The following is a 26,685-nucleotide window of genomic DNA, read 5'->3' on the forward strand; positions in this document are numbered from 1 at the left end:
CTTCAGACTAGAAAGCAAAGGTTACAGCAGTGCATGTGTGGAGGAGCAATGTTCTGTACTGTGAACAAACTATCATTTGTGTGTAATATTACCAGATACTACCAATGAATTCAGGTGAATTAAGACAAAACCACCAAACATCAGACAAAAATATATATTTTTTTAAAAATCTTTACAATAAAAGAGGAACTATACATCGGAATTTTCATCCTGTGTGGAGCTCCTTTCTCATCTCAATAGCCTACAGCTCAAACAGCCCTGGTGACAGTGTACAACTTCTACTTTTTCAAATTCTAAAGCAATGCAACTGAATGATATTCTGTGCAAACAAGACAGCTTTTCAAATCCTTCAGAAGAAATATTCAAGGTCCTTTTTTGTCTTCAAAGTTAATTCATCAATTTCTCCCTTGTTCTTCAAAATAAAGTGCTCCTGTCCAGCAGAACCCCAAAAGTGTCTTAAGTTTTCCTTGTACTACTTTTAGCTCAGATTTAAAAAAAAACACTTGGTCATACAAATTCCAGCTTTCCGTGCCCACTGTACATCCCCCAATGCACCAGTGAAAGAATTTTGTCATCACTGAGGTCAGTCTGTCTCATTTTGTCACAGGTCATGCAGCAGTTCTCATGTCCAGTTACAGGTACCATGCATTCCAGGTCAAACTTGGCCACCTGTCCTTTTTTTGAAGGATGCCCATGAAAGCTGTAGTGCAAGCGAGAGAGCATCTGCTGTCGCTGATCTTGCAGTCTCTTGTTTTCACTCCGAAGCATCCGTAAAGCTAGCATGATGAGCAGCACTAAAATCAAGCCACCGGCTATGGGAACAGCTATCACTGCCGCCCGAAACCACAACTCTCTGGAAGAGGTCAGCTCCTGAACCTTAGTGACCAGGTGTCTGCTGCTGTCGTGCTGATACCTGCTTCCTTGGCCTATTTAAAAAAAAAAAAAAGAATTTTATTTTCATTAGTGACAGATTTTAATGGGCCATTCATCCCTGCACCTCACAAAATTTACTTTGTCATTAACTTTTTCTGAAATCATGGTAGGCTGGGAATTAAAACTGGGACACTGGTTTAGAAAAGAAAGGGAAGAAGAACCAGGTCCAAAAATATGCATGTATTCCATTAAAGACAGTTATTACCTACAGCAGCAAGCAGCAATGTTTAACCTCTTCGAAACAAATGCTGAAAACAGGGAAAACCTATTAGCCAGACAGACATCTAATGCCCATGCAGACATAAAAGCTACTCAATAGAGACATCTTTGCATCTAGACATGCTTTTCCCTCTGGTGTCTCTAATTACATTAACAACAAAATCAATAATCGGCATACAAGGTCTTGGCTGTCACAAGCCTACAGATGAAGGAAAAGAATGACTTGGAAACTGCTTTTCTTACCTGAGGTCTCACCCCTGGGATGAGAGAGAACATCGTGCAGTCCTCTATAATTGCACATATCTTCATGACAGCATTCCAGTGTGGGCACAGTGCTGCCCGTGTAGTTTTCAGCTTTTTTAGCTTGGCAGAGGTCTACTGTATTTGCAAGAGAGTCCAAGCAGCCGTGAGTAAGAGGGGAATTTGTGTTCAGGGGGTCAAGGAGCCTGGAAAAGCAGGCATTTAGTTCCGATTTGCACATGTAACCAGTTGCAACACAATGTGGGGCATCACAGTAACATCTAATTTCACCTAAAAAAAAAAAAAAAAAGAAAATTTAGTTAAATATGGTTTTATACAACACATTCTCCCCACTGCAAATGATTATAAAAATTCAAAGAAACATGGATGTCTGCAATTCATTTAAAATGAAAGCTGAAATTGTCAATTTTAAGAAGATACATCATTTCAAACCTATTATATCATGAAGAGTCAAGAGAAGACACATGTGCAGTAAATAAGCTTTATATATTAGCTACTAATAAGTCCCTCCTATGTCAAAAACAAACATTTTTGCTCCACAAATAGTTAAAATTGGAACCAGTGGCTTGTAAAGTACTGTTGCAAGTTTTTGCCAAATAGCTTAGTTTGTTCTGCACCACCTTACACCTCACAAAATTATTAACTAGAACTTAATCTTCACCAGCATATAACATTTTACCGTGCAGCTATCTAGGATGGCTGCAGACTGGGGCACTCTCTCCATAAGGAGCTTCTCGTGCAAAAGAGCTTTTAGTCAGTATTATAAAACAGGAACCGTGCAGTTACAATTAGTGGTTCGTTTGCCAAAGTCAATTTCTTTCAACCCAAATGGAAAGTCATAAAAAAAGGGGGGGTCAAACTGCAATGCAAAAAAGTCTCTCTCCCAGTCTGCACTCAATTTGGCATATGGTCTTGAAAGGGAAGATTTAGCCTGAAAATCCTGTAACTAGTCCTATGAAAAAATATCAGGAAACCTCAAACATTCCTGTAGGAAGGGATACAAACCCTCTTCATAAGACTTTTTTTTTTGTAAGTTCTTAGCCTTCCACGCCTATGAATTAAATATGTCTTTGTGTTGTAAAAATACAGTATGTCCTTTAATTCAAAATATATTTCGATGTCCCATCATTTAATGGCTAGGGTAAAAAAAAAAATTCAAATTAAGTGGAAACCCAAAGGGTCGAATTTCTAAGCTAGTACCACCCATCTCACAAAGGAAAACTATTTCAGAGCACCATCTCTTTTTAAAGCTTTTGGTGCATGTTGCATTTACAAAGTAAATAGGATCCCTCCCTCCCTTCTTTGCAAAATAGCTCTTCAGAGCTAGGGGAGGTTGCTGCTCACCAGGAGAGGCGCCTTGATCAGGTCCTTAGCCTGCAGGTTGGAACCCAGCTTGAACTCGGCTTTCACCTTAATGCTACAGGCTGTAGTCCCTTCCCTTTAATAAGCCTGGCTAACGCAAGCCAAATGATGGCGTGTCTCTTTTCGGTCTAAAAAGTAAGTAGCAGAACGTGAACCCTGCCCTCAGATCTCCTGAAGGTTTAGGAGAGAGACCGTACACCTCCAATTCTGTCTTTCTAAAATGTCCTCTTCAGCAGGAAAGAGGACAAAAAGGCACTTTTTAAGTCCTGCCTCCACATTTCTATTTACACGATCTTTTTCCTCTCGGAGAGATCAGACAAAGGTTAACTTTTAGGAAGGGCAAAAAGTTAATATATACATACATAAACAAAGAATAAGCGAAATCTGAGCTGCTTTTCCTGGGTCTACAAGCAGTAAAGGGAAACCATAAACGCGCTTACATTTCAAATATTTACACAATCCAGTTTAAAACTTCTACGTATTTTAATGACCTATAATCAGGCAGCCCCGCTCATCAGGTTGTTACAGCTCCTTAAATCAAAACCACACTTTTCTCTAAACAAAATATGGTTTTAAAAAAGGAGGATATTTTTTGTTTCATGAAGTTTTTTCTTGGGTTATGCAAAAAGCCTGAAAGGGTAGTGGTATTTTGAAAGAAGCGAACAATGCTCTTCTGTTTCCAACTTCTTGTCACTGTATATAGCTATTAAACCAAAATGTCTGCTTTTAGTCAAGATGGCTACAGGAGAGACTGCAGGCTTCATTTAAAGCTTTTGAAGTCAAGAGCAGCCAGAAGTATGCGATCCCCTAATTACATTATTATCAGGCACATAGTTTCAGTATCTGCGACTTCGCATCAGTCTAAGTCACTCCCTGTTCTGTCTGCCTTTGATGGGGCCAGGAGGCTTCCCTCTGCAGGCAGCAAGAGTTGTCATTTAAGGTTAATTACACCCTTCTTCCCAATGTAAATAAATAAATACTGCAACTCATCATTTAGCAAACTTGTCTCCTCTACACTCCTACAGGAGCGATGCATTACTCATTAAAATAAAAAAAAAACACCTAGAAACAGAGCAGCCCAAGATAACACACTAACTTCGTATTTTTAAATATGTAACTTGTTACTTACGACCATAAACCAAATTTACATTTTCAGGAAGTGTTCAAAATCTCATACTTTGCATTGCTGGTCAAACTAATAAATCAGATTTTTAAATACAAGGTTACGCCTAGGAGCCGGGTTCAGGTCCAGCTTTCCTGCAGTGCGGATTTAAGGGCGACCCTCGCCCCGCTCTAAACTTCTGCTAAGCGCCGGCTCCCGGGGGGCGTCGGTGTCTCTTTAAGACGGCCCGGCCGGCTCCACGCCGCCGAACGCTCAGAAGTTCACGCCAGAGAAACGAACGAAAATATTTTGACAACCGCTTGCCCCCGACTCACGTGAGCGGAGCGGCGGGGGCAGGTTTCTAGCAGCGGCAGAAAAAAAAAAGTCGGAGGGAGGGTGGAAGGAAGAAGAAGAAGAAAAGCCGCTACTCCGAGGAGCAGCAGCAGCAGAAGGAAAAAAAAACTCTCACTGGGGAGGCGCGGATCTCTTCCTACAGTTGCCCCGGCGCCAGGCGGTGGTACGCCGGGGGGGCGGGGGGGGGGATACAGTTGAAAAGATATGGGAGGGTCGGGTCCCGGGGTGCGTGTGTGAGATGCCTCTGTCCCGGGAGGTGAGCGACTAAGTCCGTCCCGTCCCCCCCCAGCGCTGAGCAAGCGAGCGGATCTCACCTTTTGTCAAGAGCACGGCCATGGCGCACAATTCGACTTGCAGCCAGAGAGAGAGGATGGCGCAGCGGCGATCCATTTAACCCCCTCCGGAGTGAGGTCGCCCCTCCCCGCCGGGACTCGGCTTCAGCTCCCCCCGCGCCGAGCTAGTGTTCTGGATCTCAGCGTCCGGCAGCCTTCGAGGTGCGAGTCCGCCCGGCAGCGGACATCAGCATGGGAAGAGAGCAGGAACCACCGAGTCCGCGGTGCCGGAGCAAGCCCCCGGGCAGGTCGATCCGATGCAGCATGGGAAAAAGCGGACGGAGGCGCCGACCGGCTGATGAAGCGGCGCTACCAGTCCCCTGGCCTCTAGCGCTTTGACTTGGTGCGGCGCCCCGAGGGGGTGCAAAAATAGCCCACAATTTGCTCCCCCACCGCTCCCCGCCCATTGCCCGCATCCGTTGGTCAGCGCGGCGGCGAGACGCGCCCTCAGAATACCGTTCTTCCGTCTGATTGGTCCGCGTTGCTGCCCGTCAGGCGAATGGGCGGGGTAAAGGTGAGCTGGTGCCGAGAGCGCGGAGAGAGGTACAGTACGTGTACGAGCTGCGCTCATTGGTGCACCGTTGCGTGACGTCGGCAAACTGGTGAATGGAGAACTGTTGATGTTAGAATACACGCGGAACTAGGGCTCGGAAATAATTTGTACCGGTTCTTTTTCCCTCTGCCGCTCACTTCCTAAACGGATGAACTTTCTAGTTGTAAATCTGAGGGAAATATTTCTTTTTTGCACTTTCCGCCTTCTTCAAGATTATTTATTTATTTTTTGCTAGGTTGTCTAGGGGAAAAAACTGTATTAAATACAGCCGTTTTAACGTAACATCCTAACTGGCAGAATAAATGTTGCCGCAAAGGCTATTTGTGTTCTAATCGTTGGGAGGCATAGAAATATTTCTACAGCAGAATCATTAGAATCTCCCTCTGCAGGCTGGCACAAAATACAGATTAAACGTGGTCTTTCCAGATTTCTAACGCGTCGAGTTTTACAGATTCCGCTTGTTCTCTCCATTCCCTCGCTAGAATCCTTTTTTTGCTGCTCATGTACAATGACTGTAGAAAACGCAGTACATTAGAAAAGAGACTACACATATTTTGGTAAGCAAAGTCCTTTGCAGACAAATGTCTGTGTTTCAATGAAAGCTACAGTAAATCAGTTTTCAAGAGGAGAAGCCTCTCATTTTTCATCATTTATTTATGTTATTGTAATCAATAAAGCCCAATCTGACGGCTGATCAGAAGGAGACAGTGCGGTTGGGCTGGGCTCACTGTGGTAGCCGAGCAGTTGCAGGCAGACCGCTTAGTGAAATTAGCAAGCCAAAAGCACATGGCGCCACTGAGACGACACAGGCAGAGACTGACACTCAATTATCCCAAAACAATCCCCGGCAAACAGTGAGCCCAGCCTGATCAATATCAAACTCCGAGCGATCCTCTTACTGATATGGTAATTAATTTGTTAGTGTACTGTCTCGGCTCACTAGAGGAGCACCGACGCCCAGTTCCTCCTGTCCGGATCCTTTTTACTGTAAAACCTTTGAAATGGAATAAAACAACAACAAACAATCTGCCAGGATAAATTAAATGGCAAATAGTTGGCTACAAAACATAATAATAATAACCCAGCCAGGCTGTTGGAATCTGAATAAAGGATAGCGCAACAACAAAACATCAGCGAGAGGCTTCTGGTTTTGTCGCCAGTTTTTTTGGCTATTTTTGTTTGGTCGCTGTAAAATTCAGATGTTTTTAACAATTTCGTTATTTATAATGCGGAGATGACAGGTAACAGTCTGCACAACCCTGATACAGAAGAAATAAGGTGAAGCCATGGCCCGCAGCAATTCTTGAAAGCCGCCTCTTAATTATGACTTTGGTTACAGTAGAACTGGGTTTTGAAAGGGCTGGGTTTCTTGTTACCTCTGCATGGATTAGTAAGGGTTCTGCTCTGAGCTCCACAACTTTGTCAAGCCTTTACTTATTTCTACAAGAAACCAGTTGCTCTTTGAAGCAATAGTTCAACTGATTTGAGGATGAATAGGTGCAGGTCAAGAGTTTTAGCTGATGAATGGGGGAGTGGGGCCTCTGGATTCCTTTTCATTGGCCTCAGGTTGAAGAATAAATTATTTGTGGACTATTCCTGAGATCACCATTAACATGGTATTGGTCTTTTCGTTTTATGGGTGGTAAGGGCATGTAAATCCAATAAATAGTAATTAGTATACTTAAGTCCAGGTGATTCATGATTCCTTAGATAATAAAACAGTATTTATAACTACATCACTGAGACAAAATTCTAAATACTACTACAGATTAAATTCCCTATAAAGCACCTTGGGCACAACACCGTCCATTTACATCCCAAGATTACCAGTGTTCTTTTCCTAAAGAGCTCATCATTTGAAAATATAGTACAGACAGGCTAAATGACTTCTTCAAGGTCACACATTGAGGGGTGGAGGTAGAAACTGAACCCTGCTTTCAATGTCTGATAAATCTGTTTTAACCTTTGAGGTTACACTGCCCTCCTAATCTATTGGTTCCAGCTGTGGTTGGCAGCTATATCCTGTTTGGGATTCACTTAACTGTGTGCATGCTCTTTCGGTTTGATTCCGAGTTCTCCTTTTTCATGCTGCTATATTTTATTTCTTTTTCTGTTTTGGATAATAAATTGTTCACCTTTTATTAGGAGAAATTACAGAGTGTGAGACAGATTCAACCGGATTGACTTCTGTTTATGTGGAACAGCATTATCTCTTCGTCCCACACCCTGTGATTTCTTATATGTTCCCCTTCAGGGATTTTTGACAGCCCTAGCCACTTTGGTGCTTTCACTCACCCATCTCCTTTAAGGGATTGTTACAGGGTAGGAGAGCTGTTCTCTGCCAGTTTGCTGCCCTAGGCACAGGCATAATAGATGCCTATTGACAAATCCAGGGCTGCTCCCCTGTGCGACCATGTTTACTCCAAACTAACTGTTTGCACCTTTTATTATGACCACACTCACTGCTTTTTGACAATCTCTTTGAGTTGTTACTACTAGTATCTGCTGTCACAGCTGAGGTGTCTTCACTTTTGATAATGATCAGGACTGTAGCACCTCAGCATTACTTACATTCATAATAGGGTGTGTGGCCAAGTCTTTAGAAGCAGCCAGGTCCAGGGCCATAAGATTGCAAAATTGTTAGGAAGTAGACATGGCCTTTAATGACCAAACTACATCCCTGTGATCATAATCCTAATCTGCAGTTTGTCCCACTCCTTGAAATCTTTAATATCTCTTGGTATAGAATAATTCCTGACTTGCAAGATTACGTAGTTCAAAACCTGAATTTGAAATGTCATGATTTAGTGTAGGACCACAGCAACAAATTAATATTTCATTTGGTACACTGACTAAGCTTCTCTGACAATAAAACCTTTTTGGGATTTTAAGGGTGTTGTTTTTTTTTAATTAAAATATTTGACCTGCATTTTCTGAAGGCTCTGAATTTGTTGCGACATTCCATAAAATCACAATTTCTCCCAAGCCAAAAAAGCCCATGCTGCAGTAACAAGGCCCGATCTTTGGAACTACAACCCTCTGACTTCAAACCTAAGAATTAGCTAGAAGAGCTGCTACTCCAGAAAACGTGTAGGAAATTTAATAGCCGGGGTGCTCATTTCAGACCATTTATTTCTCCAGCCTATCTCAATCATGCCAGTTTTGTAAGTTTTGTCAAGCATTTGCCCCTGCTACACTGGCCTCAAAGTGCTTGAACATCTTAGATCTTGGAAGCCAAGTAAGGTCAGGCCTGACCTGTAGTACCTTGATGGAGGACTACTAGGGAAGAACAGACTGCAGAAGACAATGACAAACCTCTATAGTACTCTGCCAAAAATAAGGGCTGCAGTACCATACTGGGGTTGTGATTTCCTAATCCTCAACACCTAGAAATGGATAAAAAGATAGGAAAAACAAAACAAAAAAATAAGCACTTGCCCACCTGGAGTTGGCTTTTGAACTGGTGCCAGGTTTCACAGTCTCACAATAATATAAAGAGAACCATCAAAGTCTGGTACTCATCTGTAAGGTGTACATTTCTATTTCATTCAAAGTCTGATGATCCTGCTTCTGCTGCATCCAGTGTGGAGCTCATCACCCTTCTGGTAGGAGGATGATCTACAAAAACAAAATTCACAAATCACAGTGTACAGTGTACAGGGCCAAAATAAAATATCTGCTTTTCTGCAAAAATTAAAACCAAAATCTTCTCTGCTGCAAAGACACTCTTAAGTATCCTAAGATAATTCAACATCCCAAATACCCTAAGACAAATCAATATTTCAAGCTTAATATTGGTTGGGGGCCACTTTAAAGATGAGAGTTTACCAACTGAATAGCTTAATAAATGTCCTTATCCTCAGTTTTAAGTCTCAGGTGTTTTAACATATGTCTGGCCAAATATGTCAAATAAAAATCACAAAATGAAGACAAGAGGGTGTTATCTCAGTTTACAAGTATCACAAACTCTCAGTTTACAAGTATCACAAACTCTTACAATGCATTTCCACTGGGGCTGTAATTCTGCAAAGGTATATGAATGCCCCAAAGGCAGATATAAATGAATATGTAAAAATGTTTTTCCTATAGAAAACTAGGCAAAAAATGGAATCAAATGGTTACTGCAGCACTAACCAATAGCAAATAAGCTTTACTAATGTTTGATGATATCACAATGTGATCTGACCTTCCTAAAAGTTCAATTAAATTGGACTGTTTTAGGAAATAAAAGGAAACAGGGATTCTATGTGTCATGGGCATGAGAATACATGAAAAGTGTGAATCAGGGCAGAGATCAATAAGTATATTAATTGTGGCAGAATTTAGAGTGAAATTGGATAAACAGTTAAACATTTTTTTTGGGGGGGGGAGATGCAGAGGCAGTCAGAAGACACCCTTGAGGGGGGGAGACAGACAGGATGGTCTTATACAATCATTTCCTTATAAGAAACAAGGTTAAAAATGATACTGTCACAATTAGCAAACAGACTACCTCCCTAAGGGCATCTACTATAGTCCTGACCTGAAAGGCCAGTTCTGCAGGTTTCACCGCCCCCCCCCCCCCCCCACACACACACACACTGCAAATATCACAGGTCACTATTGCCCCTTACTGAATTCAATCATGATGATCTTTTCCTGCAAAAAGAGTATTATAGGTTCATAATAACTAGTTCAAAATGTATGAGGGCATTAAAACAAGCATTTTAATTAAAGCAGCTCTTTCAGATCAAAAGGCATTTTGAAACTTCAGTTAAAGAAAATGTCCTATCTTTGCCCTAAAAATGTTTAAGCAATACCTGACAGAGATCCTCAAGGTGCCTACACAATCTATTTCCGGGTCTCAAGGAAAGAGACTCAGGAAGCCTGGGTTGAACAGTTTCCAGTCCCTGACTTATTGTCTCCACTTGATAGTTTTTGGGGGGTTTTTTGAGGCATCCAATGAAAAGTTGATTGTAGGGGCAACCTTTGTTGTGCCACTGCTTCTGGGTTCAGATAGAGACTGGTTGTTTATATTATTTTTTCAGCAACCAGGAAGAAGAATTTATCAGGAAGAAAGTCTGAGTTTTTCCTGATGTAGCTACCACTACATATAAAAAAGGAAAGCAGTTCTTGTTAACAGAACCTAGCGTACTACAGTGGGAGCTTTATTTTTTTTAAATTTCCCATGTAAATGTCTTGTGAGATATAAAAATGTCTCATATATATATATATTTTTTGAGCCAGGTCATTTAACTCTGATTTTGAGAGATAAGACAGTGCAGGAAGCGCAGAGCCCCTCTTCTCTGCCCTCTCAAGCCATTTTGTAACTTCTCTCTTAAAAGCAATTGAATTAGTCTCTCTCTTGGCGTTTTTCCTGAAATGTATGTGACTTAATTTTTTTTCTTGTTGGCTAAGACTTCCCTAGTATTTGAGGACTGGGATATGTTTCTATGGCCTATTTTTCCTTCTGTGTGTTTTCTTTTTTCTCTCTCTCTTTCTTTTAACTTGGCCCTGTTTCTTCTCAAGTGTTTCTTGAAGATTTATTGAAAATGCATTAAAAACAAACAAAGAACAAAAAGAAAATTATCTTAATTCAGTTGCTTAACCTCTTTAGATTCTAAATTCTTTTATGCAAACATTTCGTAACCCTTTGATAACATATTGAAATTACATTTTTCAGAGTACCGATTTTGCAAAGAGATCTATGGGGGTAACAGCACTTACTACCCTTGAGAGAAACATGGGGCTATCCTGCACTGAGTGGCAAATACTACTATAAGAAGCTTGCTGGGCAGACTGGATGGGCCTCCTGGTCTTTTTCTGCCATCATTACTATTTACTATCATCCTTTACTTCTAGTTTTAAGAAACAGGAAACATCAATGAGTATGATATATGGCATAACTAGAACAAAATCAGTTTGTATTGTCCAGTTCTGAGGCCTTACTCCCTGCTCGTTTAAGGCTAATAAGGTAAGGCACCCCAGGTTCAAGTCTTCTTGGAGACTTTGCCCTGACAGATGTGCACCAGAATATTTCGGCTCTTTCCCTTTTTGACCTGGATATTTGGACGTGATACCTTAGTTTACAGGTTCTGTGCTGAGTTTCATCCAAAGTAGGGACCACTTGAAACCATTTCTGAAACCACTTTTAAATATCACCGCTTTTGCTAAAATGGCTTTAGTGATCGTATGGACAGGATGTTATTTCAAATTATGCCGTTGAGTTTTGTTATTGCGCCGCAAGTCTATGCACTGAGGGTGCCCCACAGTTAGCAAAAGCTGAACATTCATTTCCAAAATAAGAGTCATACTAAACAGGATCGATAAACATGTTGGGGTTTGTTTTTTTTTTTAACCCAAAACATGCTTTCAGTCAGACAACGGAGGTTGCCACATGCAAATGGGCATTCTTGGGCCTAAAATTACAACAGTCTACTGGCCAGGAGGGCGAGAAGGAATAAGGATTCAGAAGTGGACTCCTGTCCTGCAAAACTCATGCCTCAATAAATCAGTTTAGTTAGTTAGTCTGTAAGGTGCCACCAGTCTTTTTGTCGATTTCTGCAACTACAGGCTAACGCAGCTGGAAGATTAAATAGAAGGTGAATGTAAAACAAATGTTCTTGACATCTAAACAAAAGGGAACATCTCCCACCACTGTGTGAAGAAGAGATTGCGTCCCCGCGTGATGGAGTGAACGAGCATCCGCGCCCAGCGGGGATCTCCCTCCCTGCCTCCTCCTCTTGGGCGAAAGCAGCACAGCCCTGAGACGGCTTGAAGGAGTCTTTGCTCTGACAATTAACGCGTAATTGCTTTACTTTATTTACTTGGGTGTTTGTTAAACAGAAATGACTTTCTTAATGACCTGGCGATGGCGTCCCGACTCTGTTCAGACAGACGAGCTCACCCCAGCCAGACGGACAGGTGCACGTTTGCCATTGTTTGACGCCTGGGCGGACTCGCGCCTGGAGGAAGAAACTACCGATTGCTTTCCAGAGCAACCCGGCAACGAGCTGCTAACAGTCTCTCGCCGCCCCTGTAAAGTTTTGCCGTTCAGAGAAAAGTGCTGTCATTCATTCATACACTGCCCCGCTCCACCGCCCACAAAGCGCCTCTTCGTGGCTACTTTTTCCATTAAAAAAAAAAAAACAACCCTCTCACGACTGACAGTGAGAACTAAAAAAAAAAATAAAAGGGTGCTCGCCCAGGTTTGCATTCCCATTGTAATCAGTGCTAGGATCTGGGTGGATGAATCGATAGACAGAGAAACTGTAGCTGTGCGGTGAAAACCGACGCGACCAGGCGCAGAGACAAAAGGGGAGGGAAGCTCAGAGAGAGAGAGAGAGAGAGAGTGAGAGAGAGCGATTCCCCCGGGAGGGAAATGCGAAAACTGGATGGGCAACAATTATTGTAATTGAAGGTAATGACGCTCAGGCGCCAGCCGAGGATCTGCTTTGCATCATCCGATGCCGAAGAAGAAAGGCGAGCGACACTTCTGAAGTGGCCCTCCTGTCCGAGCCTGGAGCCACGCGCGGCTTCCGTGCGCCTTTGGCCGCTGGAATCCGCTCTCCCGCTTTGGAAGCGACCCCGGCCCCTGACGCCCACCCCGGGCCGGAGGGAGGAACCGCGTTTCTGAATGAGCTGCGCCACGCAAGCAGCGCCTACCCACGGCTTTTCAACCAAGATATTGTTTTCACCAGTCGCCTTGTGCACTTATCCCAGTTTCTTTGCATAAAATGTAAAATAGTTATCATCATCTGACTCATCCCCGTATGTGGCAGCTCCTGAAAACCCTCCTATTTCTACTTCACAGACTGCCTAGGCGCTTGCTCTTTCTTCTTGGGAAACACTACTGGATGCCAGGCAGAATTGTTCTGGCTTCCTTTTCCTGTTCTTTAAAGCAAGAGCCATACATGTTTAGAATGCAAGCCACCGAATAAATGCTTGTGGGGCTGAATCATCCGAGCTGCAAGCAGCTATGGGAGCTTACAGCAGGCTCCCGCCAGTTTTACAGCGGGCGCTTTCTACCCTCTTGTGGTAGAATGAGGACTAACAATTCAGACAGATTTCTGCGGCAAGCTGTCGCGGCGGAGGATCTTTCAGGCACCTCCTGTGACTTCGAGGCTCAAGGTCTTGACGAAAATATAGACTACCAAGTGAAAACAGAAAGTAAAGCGCACAATGTGCTGTTTCTGTACCCAATATCAGTTGTGGATTTTTGGTTTGGTTTTTTTTAACCCAGGCTTTCCCCAAACCTGCCCTGTTGACTCCCACAGCTAATGGTGTGCAGTTTTGCTTCCTCAGTCCCCTCTCCCATCCGACCCCCCACGTCTCCAGCAGTCTTGCTCTCTCAATCCCCCTCTCTCCAAGATACAAAAGAAACTTGGAACTTATATGGCATTAGGCCAATTGGGTGTGGGATTGGCTCAAAACAGTAACAACCCTACCTATGAAAAGGTAAAACAGCAAATATTACATCATGCCCTAAAACATCAATACACCACCTATAAGATAAACAGAACAAGCCATGCTGCCTAAAAATACCTGTAAAATAATAAATACTTGTACCTAAAAATAGTGTACAAAAGTTTTTAAAACTCCATAGATCCCTGCTTCAAATGTCAGTTCAGAGACATTCACCTCCAAAATCGGGTCCTCTGTTGTTTCAATAGCTCATAATACTTACATAGATCAAAAAAAAAAAAAAAGCTATTATAGCCTGCCAAGAATACAGTCTACCCCAAAAGACAAATCTGCTGCATCAAAACAAAATTTACTTCCAGAACTCAAAACAGCAATAACCCTATGCAGGAAAAAGCAGCAATGCAAATATTACATAGATAAAATATTTCAAAACAGCAGACATATCAAATAACCTTCAACAATTAAAGAAGGAGTTAAGATGGTGGCACAAGCTCAGATGTGACTGCAATGGTGGGATTTAAAATCTTCCACTTTGTTGTTTTCTTTGGATTGTAATTCCTTCAAAGAGGAAAGGACAAGTGAGAGTCTTTCCTGCCGTGGGCTCTCTCTCTCGTGACCAGCGGTCCATCATCAAGTTCACATCTTCCATGTCCTTAAAGGGTCTCTCTCTGTCCTTCACACAGAGTGGGGCGGATTTTCAGAGCCCTGCTCGCGTAAATCCGCCCAAAACCGGGCGGATTTACGCGAGCAGGGCCCTGCGCGCCGGGAAGCCTATTTTACATAGGCCTCCCGGCGCGTGCAGAGCCCCGGGACTCGCGTAAGTCCTGGGGTTCTCGGAGGGGGGCGTGTCGGGGGGCGGGCCCGGTCGTCGCGGCGTTCCGGGGGCGTGTCGGCAGCGTTTTGGGGGCGGGTACGGGGGCGTGGCTACGGCCCGGGGGCGTGGCCGCGCCCTCCGTACCCGCCCCCAGGTCGCGGCCCGGCGCGCAGCAGGCCCGCTGGCGCGCGGGGATTTACGTCTCCCTCCGGGAGGCGTAAATCCCCCGACAAAGGTAAGGGGGGGGTGTAGACAGGGCCGGGTGGGTGGGTTAGGTAGGGGAAGGGAGGGTAAGGTGAGGGGAGGGGAGGGCAAAGGAAAGTTCCCTCCGAGGCCGCTCCGATTTCGGAGCGGCCTTGGAGGGAACGGGGGAGGCAGCGCGGCTCGGCGCGCGCAGGCTATACAAAATCGATAGCCTTGCGCGCGCCGATCCAGGATTTTAGGGGTAGATTTTAAGAGGCGCGCGAACAGCCTACTTTTGCTTGCGCATCAGACTCAAGCAAAAGTACGCTGGATTTTAGTAGATACGCGCGGAGCCGCGCGTATCCACTAAAATCCTGGATCGGCGCGCGCAAGGCTATCAATTTTGTATAGCCTGCGCGCGCCGAGCCGCGCTGCCTCCCCCCGTTCCCTCCAAGGCCGCTCCGAAATCGGAGCGGCCTCGGAGGGAACTTTCCTTTGCCCTCCCCTCACCTTACCCTCCCTTCCCCTACCTAACCCACCCACCCGGCCCTGTCTACACCCCCCCCTTACCGTTGTCGGGGGATTTACGCCTCCCGGAGGGAGACGTAAATCCCCGCGCGCCAGCGGGCCTGCTGCGCGCCGGGCCGCGACCTGGGGGCGGGTACGGAGGGCGCGGCCACGCCCCCGGGCCGTAGCCACGCCCCGTACCCGCCCCCAAAACGCGGCCGACACGCCCCCGAAACGCCGCGTCGACCGGGCCCGCCCCCGACACGCCCCCGACACGCCCCCTCCGAAAACCCCGGGACGTACGCGAGTCCCGGGGTCTGCGCGCGCCGGTAGGCCTATGTAAAATGGGGTAGATTTTAAAAGAAGCGCGATCAGCCTACTTTTGCTTGCGCATCAGACTCAAGCAAAAGTACGCTGGATTTTAGTAGATACGCGCGGAGCCGCACGTATCTACTAAAATCCTGGATCGGCGCGTGCAAGGCTATCGATTTTGTATAGCCTGCGCGCGCCGAGCCGCACTGCCTCCCCCCGTTCCCTCCAAGGCCGCTCCGAAATCGGAGCGGCCTCGGAGGGAACTTTCCTTTGCCCTCCCCTCACCTTACCCTCCCTTCCCCTACCTAACCCACCCGCCCGGCCCTGTCTAAACCCCCCCCTTACCTTTGTCGGGGGATTTACGCCTCCCAGAGGGAGGCGTAAATCCCTGCGCGCCAGCGGGCCTCCTGCGCGCCGGGCCGCGACCTGGGGGCGGGTACGGAGGGCGCGGCCACGCCCCCCTGGCCGTAGCCACGCCCCCGTACCCGCCCCCAAAACGCTGCCGGCACGCCCCCGAAACGCCGCAACGACCGGGCCCGCCCCCGACACGCCCCCCTCCGAGAACCCCGGGACTTACGCGAGTCCCGGGGCTCTGCGCGCGCCGGGAGGCCTATGTAAAATAGGCTTCCCGGCGCGCAGGGCCCTGCTCGCGTAAATCCGCCCGGTTTTGGGCGGATTTACGCGAGCAGGGCTCTGAAAATCCGCCCCAATAGGCTTACCGGCGCGCAGGGCCCTGCTCGCCTAAATCCGCCCGGTTTTGGGCGGATTTAGGCGAGCAGGGCGCTGAAAATCCGCCCCTTAGTGGATACGCGCGGCTCCGCGCGTATCTACTAAAATCCAGCGTACTTTTGCTTGAGTCTGATGCGCAAGCAAAAGTAGGCTGATCGCGCTTCTTTTAAAATCTACCCCAGTATGTGTGAAGGACAGAGACATCACGAGAGAGAGAGAGAGAGAGAGAGAGAGAGAGCCCATCTTCCTAAAGCTTTCACAAGTTAGAACCGCCTATGAAATAGGTAGAACTGGGTTTATGCTTGTGTTAATGCTTTATTCTTATATTTAGTTTAGTATTGTTTTTCTTTCTTTTCTCTCCTTTTTTTCCTTCTCCCCTTTGTTTGGTGGTTTATATATGAGAGCAAGATAACTTATCTTATTTATTTTTCATTATGGTAATATATTTTTCATGATGTTTCTGTGCAAAGCTTTTCTTTCTTTGTATGTAATGAAATTCTATAAATAAATATTAAAAAAAACAATATTCAACAATTTAAACTAAGAGGGATAAAAAAAAATCCTCTGCTCTTCATACCTCAAAACCTTTGATTTCTAGTCAGGCTGTCCTGCACAAACTTTATCTTCTTTATCTCCCCCATATACACACTCGAACATGCATATTCATTCTTTCCTTCACACATACTCTGTGTGAAGGACGGAGAGAGACCACACACACACACACACACACAGGCACTCTCTCACACTCACTGGCTCTCTCTCTCCGTCCTTCACACACACCCATACACAAAGACACTCTCTCACACTCAGTGGCTCTCTTTCCCTCACGCACAGAGGCACTCTCTCCCTCTCATCCAGACAAATAGGCTCGTTTGCTTTCTCATACATTCACAGTCTCACTTGTTCTCACCCACACAAGCTCAGAGCCTCCCCCATTCTTTTCACCCTCTTCTTCAGACACAAGTCACAAGTCCTCTCTTTTTCTTCAGCTGCCATGAGATGGGCTCTGTGGCAGCCTGCCAAGTCTCATCTTCAGCCACCAGTGGGATGGAGTTTGCTGGTGGCTGCCTAGTTGTGGGTTCTCTTATTTTTTTTTTTGGGGGGGGGGGTAGCAAGAAAAGGGAACGATAGGAAATGCTTTCTTGATCCAAACAGTTAGTTCAAGCATGAGAGTCTTAATGTTCCTAGCGATACGATGGCCACTTCTTTCCCCAACAGTTTCTGTCCTTCTGGTCTTGGCTAATGATCTCCCTTTAGATAAAAGGCTGTTGCTATTTGCTTGGGCAGATGCAATGATATTAAGTGCCATAGGTGAATCTCAACCTTGCAAATTCTCCCCTCTCTCCACCCCCCTCACTCCTACCCTTTTGTAACTCACCACACAAAAAAATGTCAGATTCTGTTGTCACCTCAGTAACAGTGACACAAAGTCCTTTCTATATCAGACTCATTTTTTAAGTAGTTCAAAACTCTGCAAAAAATACACCTAGATCCTACAGTATAGAGTAAACTGCCATACCAAAAGAGCACTATTGTTTTGCTGTAACTGTATCTGCTATATGGCCCCCCTTGTGACTGCCTAGTTTGCCTAGTGGTTAAGCTGGTCCTGTATATATGTTATAATTTTGCAAATACTGGGTCTCCATGAATGCACATTTCTCTCATGCCTATTTATTTGTAGATATCCTGAAAATTCAACCAGTTTGGGGGCCACCAGAAGAGGTCTGGGAATCCCTGAGATAAGGACAGCACATTCACTCTACATCATCTCACATTCTGTTATGGGCTTAGTGAAGTATGGAGTCATTAACTAATCTCTTTGAGATGCTCATTCACCTACCTGAAGTCTCCATCTCCTCAATAGCTTCCTGTGGATCTTGACATCTCATCTCACCAGGTTTTACCTCTGGCCAAGGCAGATAAACATGCAGTGGAACGTGCAGCACATCAGACACAGACATGTGCTCTCCTCGGTGTTAAGCAACGATAGGCAGTTTGTAAGATGTAAGCAGTGGCATAACCATAACTGATATTTTGGCAGGATCTGATGCTTACATGGGTAATGGACACTAGGCATACAAGTGTGACCATACTATTTATACATTTATCCACAAACCTCTCCCCCATCAGTCAGTCTGTTTGTCTGTCTCTCTCAATGCCCCTTCTCCCCATGACGTGAGAGAGAGACTGGTGGAAGGAGGGGCATTGAGAGAGAGAGAGAAACCGCTGGGGACAAGGAAGGCAATGGGGGATGAGCCTCTCTCTCAAGTCTACCTCCCCACCATCCTCAATAATCTCTCACTCTCAAGTCTCAGACCCCTTCCTTTGTACCCAATGCCCTACCCACCCTGTCCCCAGTAGTGTCTCTCTCATACTTCTTCCTTTCACACTTCTCTCTTAACTGAACATGCTGCTGAGTTCTCCCAGAAGCATTGTTAGCTACTTAGATTCAAGGTCCCTGTCAAAATTTTGGTAACAGAACCAATCACGATTTCCTGCCCCCTAGAACGATCCTGTAAACACATGTTACATTTGGCAGCTCACAGGACTGCCCCGTGGGCTGCCGCACTCACTCCAGCCACTGCCCAATTCTGCTGGAGCAGAAGCCACCATTGCTGCATGCCGCCAACCACTACTGAAGCTGCCATTCTGGCCAGGCTGCTGCTTTCCCTTAGGCCTGCATATTTGCACACATAATATGGGCCCCACGGCAGGAAACACTGAGAGGCACCTCCTGATGAAGTCAGCACAACCGGGTTATTTAAGCAGAGGCCCCGCAACATTACCTTGCCTCAGCAACAGGTCTCCTGCTTAGAAGCAGTGCATGTTGCTCTTGCGTTCCTGGTTGTTCTGCATTCCTATGCTCCTGTGTTCCAGCCTTGCCTTTCCCAGACTGCTTCGTCCAGCCTTGCCTTGCCCTACTGTCTCGTCCAGTGTGTCTTCTTCCATCCTTGGCCTGCCGCCTGGACATGACCTCTTGGATCGCACCCTGTCTATGCTTGTCTGTCACCTGCCCCGACCATTGTCCTGTTCCTGGTCACTCCAGTTTGCTTCCTGTCCTGACCTCAGTGTGCCTCTGGGCTCTTGTTCACTCCACTGCCCTAGAGACCCACCTAAGACCTACCGGTCACCAGAACCCAAGGACTCAACCTGCAGAGGAAGCAATTGGTATAGGTGAAGCTCATTCTGTCCCGCCCAGGGTGCGTTCACCAGCTGTCATAAGTTCGCCTACGAGGCTGCATCAGCCACACTACAGCAACAAGGGCTCACTCTCAAAGCTGCTCATCACAATATAATTGCACATCATACTTTTATACTTTAAATTTTAAGTGAATTTTCAAAGTGGTGTCACTTCAGTAACAGTAACACAAATTTCTTCCACTGCCAGGTACATTGAAGTAATACAAAACATAAGAACATAAGTGCCAAGCTGGGTTAGACCAAAAGTCCATTGAGCTCAACATCCTGTCTCCGACAGTGGCCAATATGAGTCATTAGGAAGTATCTGGCAGATCTCAAGGAGTAGATCCAGTTCCTTGTTGCTCACTCCCTGGGATAAGCTGTGGCTTTCCCATGTCTACATGGCTAATGATTGTTTATGGACTTTTCCTCTAGGAATTTGTCCAAACCTCTTTTAAACCCTGCTATGCTAGAGGCCTTGACCACATGCTCCAGCAACAAATTCCGCAGCTTAATTGTGCATTGAGTGAAAAAATACTTTCTCCAATTTGCTTTAAATCTGCTACCTGATACCCTACAAAAAAGTCACTTGGGACCTATAGAGCAAACCTACAACAGCATTAGCATTCAGAATGCACATAACAAGAAAACAGCAGCACTGCAAATATTGCACCAGGTCCTAGAATACCTTTAGTTGTGAAAATAGAACAAGCTGAACTGCTACAGACTCCTAACCAATCAGATAAGTATATTTTATTGTTATCTGTAGTATTTCTATAAAGAATATATTAACTAATGTTATGTAAAGAAATGTGAGTCATTGTGTTTCAATCATGCTTTCAGGAACAGCAGGACAAGATCACCATTCCCAGGTTGCAGCTAGGTAAAGGAAAGGTGATGGGGTTTTTTTTTCTTGTTTATCTGTCTCTGCATGTCTATGTTTAATCTTTTTTTTCTCACTGGCTCTTTCCATGAACTTTCCAGCCTCTGTAAGTAATACATTTCCTGTATTGTGTGCTCTTTTCTTATATCTTTGAAACAATTGTTTATGTTTGTTCCTTTACTCTCTTTCTTTCTCTGTCTCTCTGCTTTTTTCTGTAATGTTGTTAGTTCCAGTCTAGTTAGACATTTGCAATGAGTGTACACTTAGCTTGAACAGTGGAAGGGAATTTTCATCCTCTCTACTGCTGTTAGCGTGCATAGCATGACAGATCACTGTTAGTGGACATGACTACAGTGATTAGAAAGGTTCTGATTGACACTTCCTGAAGAACTGCAACCAGTCTGTTTTGAGAGCATTGCTCCTGGCATGAGGTGAATTGCCTCTCTATTCTTTAATTAAAACAATAGAGTGTTCCTTCACTTCACTGAACCCGCTTCTCTTTTGAGTATTATAGATGTTCCCTTAATGTATGTCTTTGTAAACTCATTGGAACTGGGCTAGTTATTTTTGAAAAGAAAAAAATAATTGAATCTCCCTACTCTAGCTATAGCATGGAGAAATTAAAAAACTTGAGATGAGAGAAAAAAAAATCTCTCATCCACATGTGCCCTCTTAGTCATGAGTATGCACATTCATTCATTTTACTTTGCTCACTGAAGTGGATAATGGTAAGTATCCTGTGTGTATGCTCTTTTGGTAATATCTCTCTGCCACTAGTTCCTTTATGCTGAATTTGTTTTTACCTTACTATCACAGTAAGTCACAGTTTCAAGCTCAGTCAGTATTCTATTTCTCTTCACTGCCAATTGTGAACTCTACTTGGTGTCCTCAAGGATTTTCTTAGATAAAGAAAAATTCTCAGTTTCACACTGTAATGTAATTCTGTGGAGTATCTTAAATCAGATAATCCTATAAGATATTTTTTCCTATCATAAATTTAACCTGATAAGCTATGCAGGTTACTTTCAAGATGAAGTCACCTTTCTAGTTTGTAGCCTACCTTACACCTTAGTTTAATGTTAGCTGTTAAATTTGTGGACTCTTGTTTGACTTAAGATTTTATAAAGTCAATAGATGGATCTAAGGACAAACAGTCTTTCAATGTAACTGACCTTCAAGCTGAGAAGTCAAACTGAGCACAGCGAAGATTCTCAAAATGTATTTATTCACAAAAACAGCATAGATCCAAATATATTCATAACATGAACACCAGGAACAGGAAAAATACTTGGCAACTAATTAAATATATGTAATACAAGGCAAAAGGCAAAATACAAGGTAAAAATGCAGACACAAAGCTGAAGAGATGCATTCAACATTGCTGATGGTTGTCAAGGCAACCTGAACGCTTCTCTTCAGTACATTTAAACTAGAAATTTGTGACGTACCGCCACCGTTGGAATCAGCTCAAGCCCCCTGTCACTCCCACGAAGCCCCTTCCATCTTAACATGAGCTTCCCTGTCAATTCTGAGCACACGCGTGCGCTGCGATTGAACTCTCAATCACAAACGCACATGTGTGCGACCTGACGTCAGGCACGTATGCGCACGTGTGCCCCCGACGTCAGTCGCAAGGAATCAAATGAGCCTGATCGAGCCCCACCGGAAGCCCCGGCTGACGCGCAAACCAGCGAAGCTGATGATCTTGCTGCCCCAATCCCAACCCTACAAAAGGTAATTTCATATCAGTACCCCCTCTCTTACTCCACCTTCCTGGAGGTTTAGGTTTACTTGGATTGTCCTGGTGAAATTGTATTAATAAAGTCTTGTCCAAAATATTGGAGGCTGGTTCCCAAGTGTTTTCCTCTGGGCCGAAACCCTCCCAGGAAATCAAATACTCCCATCATAGATGAAAGAAACGAACATCCAGAATGTCTTGTACCTGATAAATAATGTCTGCATCCGCAGCTGTACTTGTAGATTCAGGTGGAACACTATGAAACCTAGATGTGATTAATGGCTTGAGTAAAGAAACATGAAATACATTGTGAATTCGAAGCTTTGAAGTAGTTTTAGACGATAAGAAACTATGCCAATTTGCTCAATAATTGCAAACGGTCCAATATATCTGGGAGCTAAACGCATAGAGGGTAATTTAAGACGGATATTATGAGTGCTGAGCAAAACTTTATCTCCAGGTTGAAAAACGGGTGCTGTTCTACGATGTTTATCTGTTGCTTTTTTGGCTGCTGAATTAGCCCGAATTAAATTAGTTTGCGTAGAATTCCAAAGCGATTGAAATTGTTGAGCGCTAATTTGAGCTGCAGGTGAATGTACTGTCAATGGAAGAGGTAAGGGCGGCTTTAGTTGTTTACCATAAACTAATTGAAATGGTGAAAATCCCGTGGCTGATTGAGTATGATGGTTATAAGAGAATTTCGCCCAAGGTAGTAAAGATACCCAATTATCTTGCCTCTCTCCTATGAATAGTCGTAAATAAGTCTTTAGGATTCTATTGATTCTTTCAACTTGCCCATTACCCTGTGGATGAAAAGCTGAAGTGAAATCCAATTGAATGTCAAATTTTTTACAAAGTACTTTCCAAAATTTCACAGTAAATTGTGTTCCCCTATCAGAATTAATATGTTGTGGTAATCCATGTAAATGGAAGATATGCTCAGAAAAAAGCTGTGCAAGTCCTGGTGCAGTTGGAAGCTTTTTAAGAGCTACAAAATGAGCCATTTTAGAAAATCTGTCTACTGTAACCCAGATAACTTCTTTCCCTTCTGATGTTGGTAAATCCACAATGAAATCTGTAGAAAGATGAGTCCAAGGTTCCACAGGAATAGGAAGCGGTTGTAGCAACCCCCAAGGATGTCCTGGTAGGGGTTTTTGTTTGGCACAGGTTGGACAGGAGTATACATATGCTCTGATATCTTGGTTTACACATGGCCACCAATAGTAACGAGACAAAAGTTCTTGAGTACGAAGCCTCCCTGGATGTCCTGCTGTGAGCGAATCATGGGCCCAAGACAGGACTTTCTTGCATAAACGAAGAGGCTCTACCATCTTTCCAGCAGGCACCACGTTGGTGGCTGCAAGATGGATCATAGCAGGGTCGATAATGTATTGGGGTACGGAAGGCGAGTCCTCAGATTCCGTGATATGGGAGAGAGCATCTGCTCGAATCTTTTTGGAGGCTGGTCTGAAGCGTAAGGAGAAATTAAAGCGGCTAAAAAACAGGGACCAGCGAGCTTGTCGGGGATTTAGACGTTGAGCACAACACAGATATTCCAGGTTTTTATGATCGGTGTATACCACCACTGGATGTTGAGCCCCCTCAAGCCACTGACACCACTCTTCAAACACCATTTTAATGGCTAAGAGTTCTTTGTCCCTCATTCCATAATTCTTCTCCATGGGAATAAATTTCCTTGAGAAGTACGAGCAAGGAAGAAGTGATCCTTTGTCAGATAGTTGACAGAGAATAGCCCCAACCGCTATGTCAGAAGCATCTACCTCCCCTACGAAGTGTCGTGTGGGATCTGGGTGATGCAGGCAAAAATCGAGCAGAAATGCTTGTTTTAATTCCTCGAACACCTGGATTGCTTCTGTAGGCCATTCTCTGGCATTGGCCCCCTTTTTGGTTACCGCACTGAGTGGTGCTACCTTCTGAGAGTAATGGGGAATGAAGTGTCGGTAAACGTTTGCGAACCCCAAAAAACATTAAAGAACCTTCACTCCAACAGGACGAGGCCAATCCTTAATGGCTAACACTTTCTCTGGATCCATATGGAATCCAGAAGTAAACACGATTTCGGAGCGGCCTTGGAGGGAACGGGAAAAACCATCGGGGCTCCCCTAGGGTTAGGCACGCGCAAGGTGCACAAGTGTGCACCCCCCTTGCGCGCGCTGACCCTGGATTTTCTAACATGTGTGCGGCAGCACGCGCATGTTATAAAATTGGGTGTACATTTGTGCGCGCTGGGTAGCACGCACAAATGTACCCCGCACGCATAGGATTAAAAATCTGCCCCTAACTGTCCTATCCTGAGCCTAAACCTTACCTTTGGTTCAAATCTCTATATACACTTTCACTAAATCACTTACATTCATGCTCTCTCTCTCATATAATATAATACATTTAGAGACCGGGCCTTTTCCACAGCAGGACCATCACTATGGAACTCCATTCCACCGGATCTTCGACAGGAACCGTGCCTTCTAACATTCAGAAAAAGGCTCAAGACGTGGTTGTTTAATCAAGCCTTTCCAGACCCCAACTGAATCTCAATTCAACGACAACCATTGTCAGATATTCCTAGAACATTGTAAATAATTGCTCTTTCTATTAAATTCCTTTAGCCTTTTCTTCTTCACCCAGTTTTGAACATCCTTGTTTTATTGTAACTTCATAGTTTCTCTTCACCAGGTACTGTTTTATTTTATTTTATTTTTACACCCCCTGTTAAATGTAAACCAGCATGATGTGATTCTTATCTTGAATGCCGGTATAGAAAAACACTAAATAAACAAATAAATAAATAAATAAATAATCGTGTGCCTGTCCTCTCTGTGCTTAACATGGTGTTTTTACTGGCACCTTAGAGCAGTCTCAGAATAGAGATCAGGTATATCACTTTCTGCTCTCTCACTTACTGGATTCTAACTGACACAACTGTCCTGTCAGCCTAGCATGAAGCACTTGGGTTACCATGGATACAGTACACTAACAGTTTCCAGCAACTTCTAGGTTCCAGCATGGGCTCTGACAGCCCCAATCAGCTAACAACGTTTACTGAGAGCTGGAGATGGAAACCCTGAAACCCTACACTGTGACAGCCAACTTTACCATAAATTTTAGTTTTAACATATTTTCTTAGCTATTATATTTAACAAAAAAAAAATGTTACCCTCCCCCCTTCTTTATCTTAACCACTGAGATACAAAATAGTCCTCATACACTTGTGGTGTTCCAATACAACATTTATTTATTGAAGAAATTCCTCAGTAAAGTTTTAACTTGACATCTAGTGCCTTTCCTTGATGTACAGTCCATAATGTACACTGAAACATACAGTCAGTAAATTCCTTGAATAGCCCTTTGGGTATTCCCTCTGTTCCTTCCTGGAGTTTACAGCTCTCCCTGGGATACTGTAGATGTTAAGGGTCCTCTTTGTTACACAGGATTCCTCTTTGTACCTGTGATCCATTGGTTGGTCTCTGTAACTCCACTCCTCTTCTCCTCAATGTACCAGGTAGTCTGTGAACTCCTCTGGATGAGCATCTGGTTGATGACCCTTTCTTTTTTCCAGCAAAGGAGCACCAACTGGGTACTCACGTCTCCAAAAAGTCTCTTTTGTATTTGCACTGAATCCCTCAAGCCAAGAGACATGGGCATGAACTTAGGGCACCATGGGACTCTGGTGCCCAAAGGCCAATGTTTCCATTTGTTCCCTTCCCCCCACCCCCACCTTTCTCACAGCAATAATGTCACAGAAAATACAATAATACAAATGTAAAAAGGAACTTTAGGATTGTTCCACTTCTGTCCATGCTTTTCCTGGGCCTTCATACGTCACTGTTGCCTCATTACATCACACTGCACGCCGCCTCATATAGAGGAGATGCATTAATGTATGGTGTCTGTGCAGCCACACAGTGTGCCTACTGGGCGATAACAGTGAAGGGCATATTGAAGGTGAGAGCCAAAAATGGGAACAAGATCCTGCTTTTTGCCAACTGCTGGAAGGGGAAATGGTGGCACAGGTGAAAGTGCTGGGTGGTGAGCTGTAGCAAAAGGGAGTCAGGAAAGGTGGGGGTGGGGGTGGGAATGAGGGAACACAATGGCACAGGAGGGCTCAGCAGAGAAGCATAATCTGCTCACGCAGGAGGCTGCACGGGAGAGGGGCAGCAATGTCAAGTGCACATAGATCCTCAGCTTTTCTCTAACACACACACACACAAATGGACAAGCAGACTCCTTCTCTGTAACTGACACACACATTCTCTATCTTCCTTCCTCCATGGATGAGCTCATCACTCTTCCCTCTATTCGCAAATTTTATTTCAGCACTCTTCTCCTCCATGACCTCACCACATCTGCGCACCCCTATTCCTCCCTCCCCAAACCCAGTCCTATCTTCTTGGCTAGGAATGAGCACACAGGGCTGGTGCAAGCATCGTCAGTCAACTGAGAACAGCTCTCTGCTTTCTTCTCCAGCCCCTTCCTTCCCAGTCAGGGTGAAGAGAACAGGAGGAATGGTGGTTAGAGATGTGAATCGTGTGATCGATCGTCTTAACGATCGATTTCGGCTGGGGGGGGAGGGAATCGGATCGTCGCAGTTTTGTTTTTGTAAATATCGTGTAAATCGTAAATCGTGGGAGGGCGGGAAAACCGGCACACTAAAACATCCCTAAAACCCACCCCGACCCTTTAAAATAAATCCCCCACCCTCCCGAACCCCCCCAAAATGCCTTAAATTACCTGGGGTCCAGAGCGGGGGTCCCAGTGTGATCTTTTACTCTCGGGCCTGCGGTGCGTTGTAGAAATGGCGC

General features: G+C 44.7%; 1 protein-coding gene across 5 annotated transcripts; it reads right to left on the reverse strand.

Moving 5' to 3' along the window:
- Positions 1-138: 138 nt before the first annotated feature.
- On the reverse strand, positions 139-8,691 carry LOC115084151 (BMP and activin membrane-bound inhibitor homolog). 5 transcript variants are annotated; one of them, XM_029588631.1, is made up of 3 exons: positions 8,559-8,691; positions 1,396-1,683; positions 139-926 (listed from the first exon to the last, which is right to left on the reverse strand). In XM_029588631.1, the coding sequence occupies exons 2-3, from the start codon at positions 1,631-1,633 to the stop codon at positions 508-510; spliced, it is 657 nt and encodes a 218-aa protein (XP_029444491.1). In that variant the 5' UTR covers positions 1,634-1,683; positions 8,559-8,691; the 3' UTR covers positions 139-507. The 5 variants fall into 5 exon arrangements, with proteins under 5 accessions (XP_029444491.1, XP_029444487.1, XP_029444488.1 ...); XM_029588627.1 differs by lacking the exon at positions 8,559-8,691 and adding an exon at positions 4,546-4,933; XM_029588628.1 differs by lacking the exon at positions 8,559-8,691 and adding an exon at positions 3,953-4,155.
- Between the last annotated feature and the right edge of the window lie 17,994 nt (positions 8,692-26,685).

This window comes from Rhinatrema bivittatum, chromosome 2 (genome assembly GCF_901001135.1).
Source record: "Rhinatrema bivittatum chromosome 2, aRhiBiv1.1, whole genome shotgun sequence".
Classification (NCBI taxonomy): domain Eukaryota; kingdom Metazoa; phylum Chordata; class Amphibia; order Gymnophiona; family Rhinatrematidae; genus Rhinatrema; species Rhinatrema bivittatum.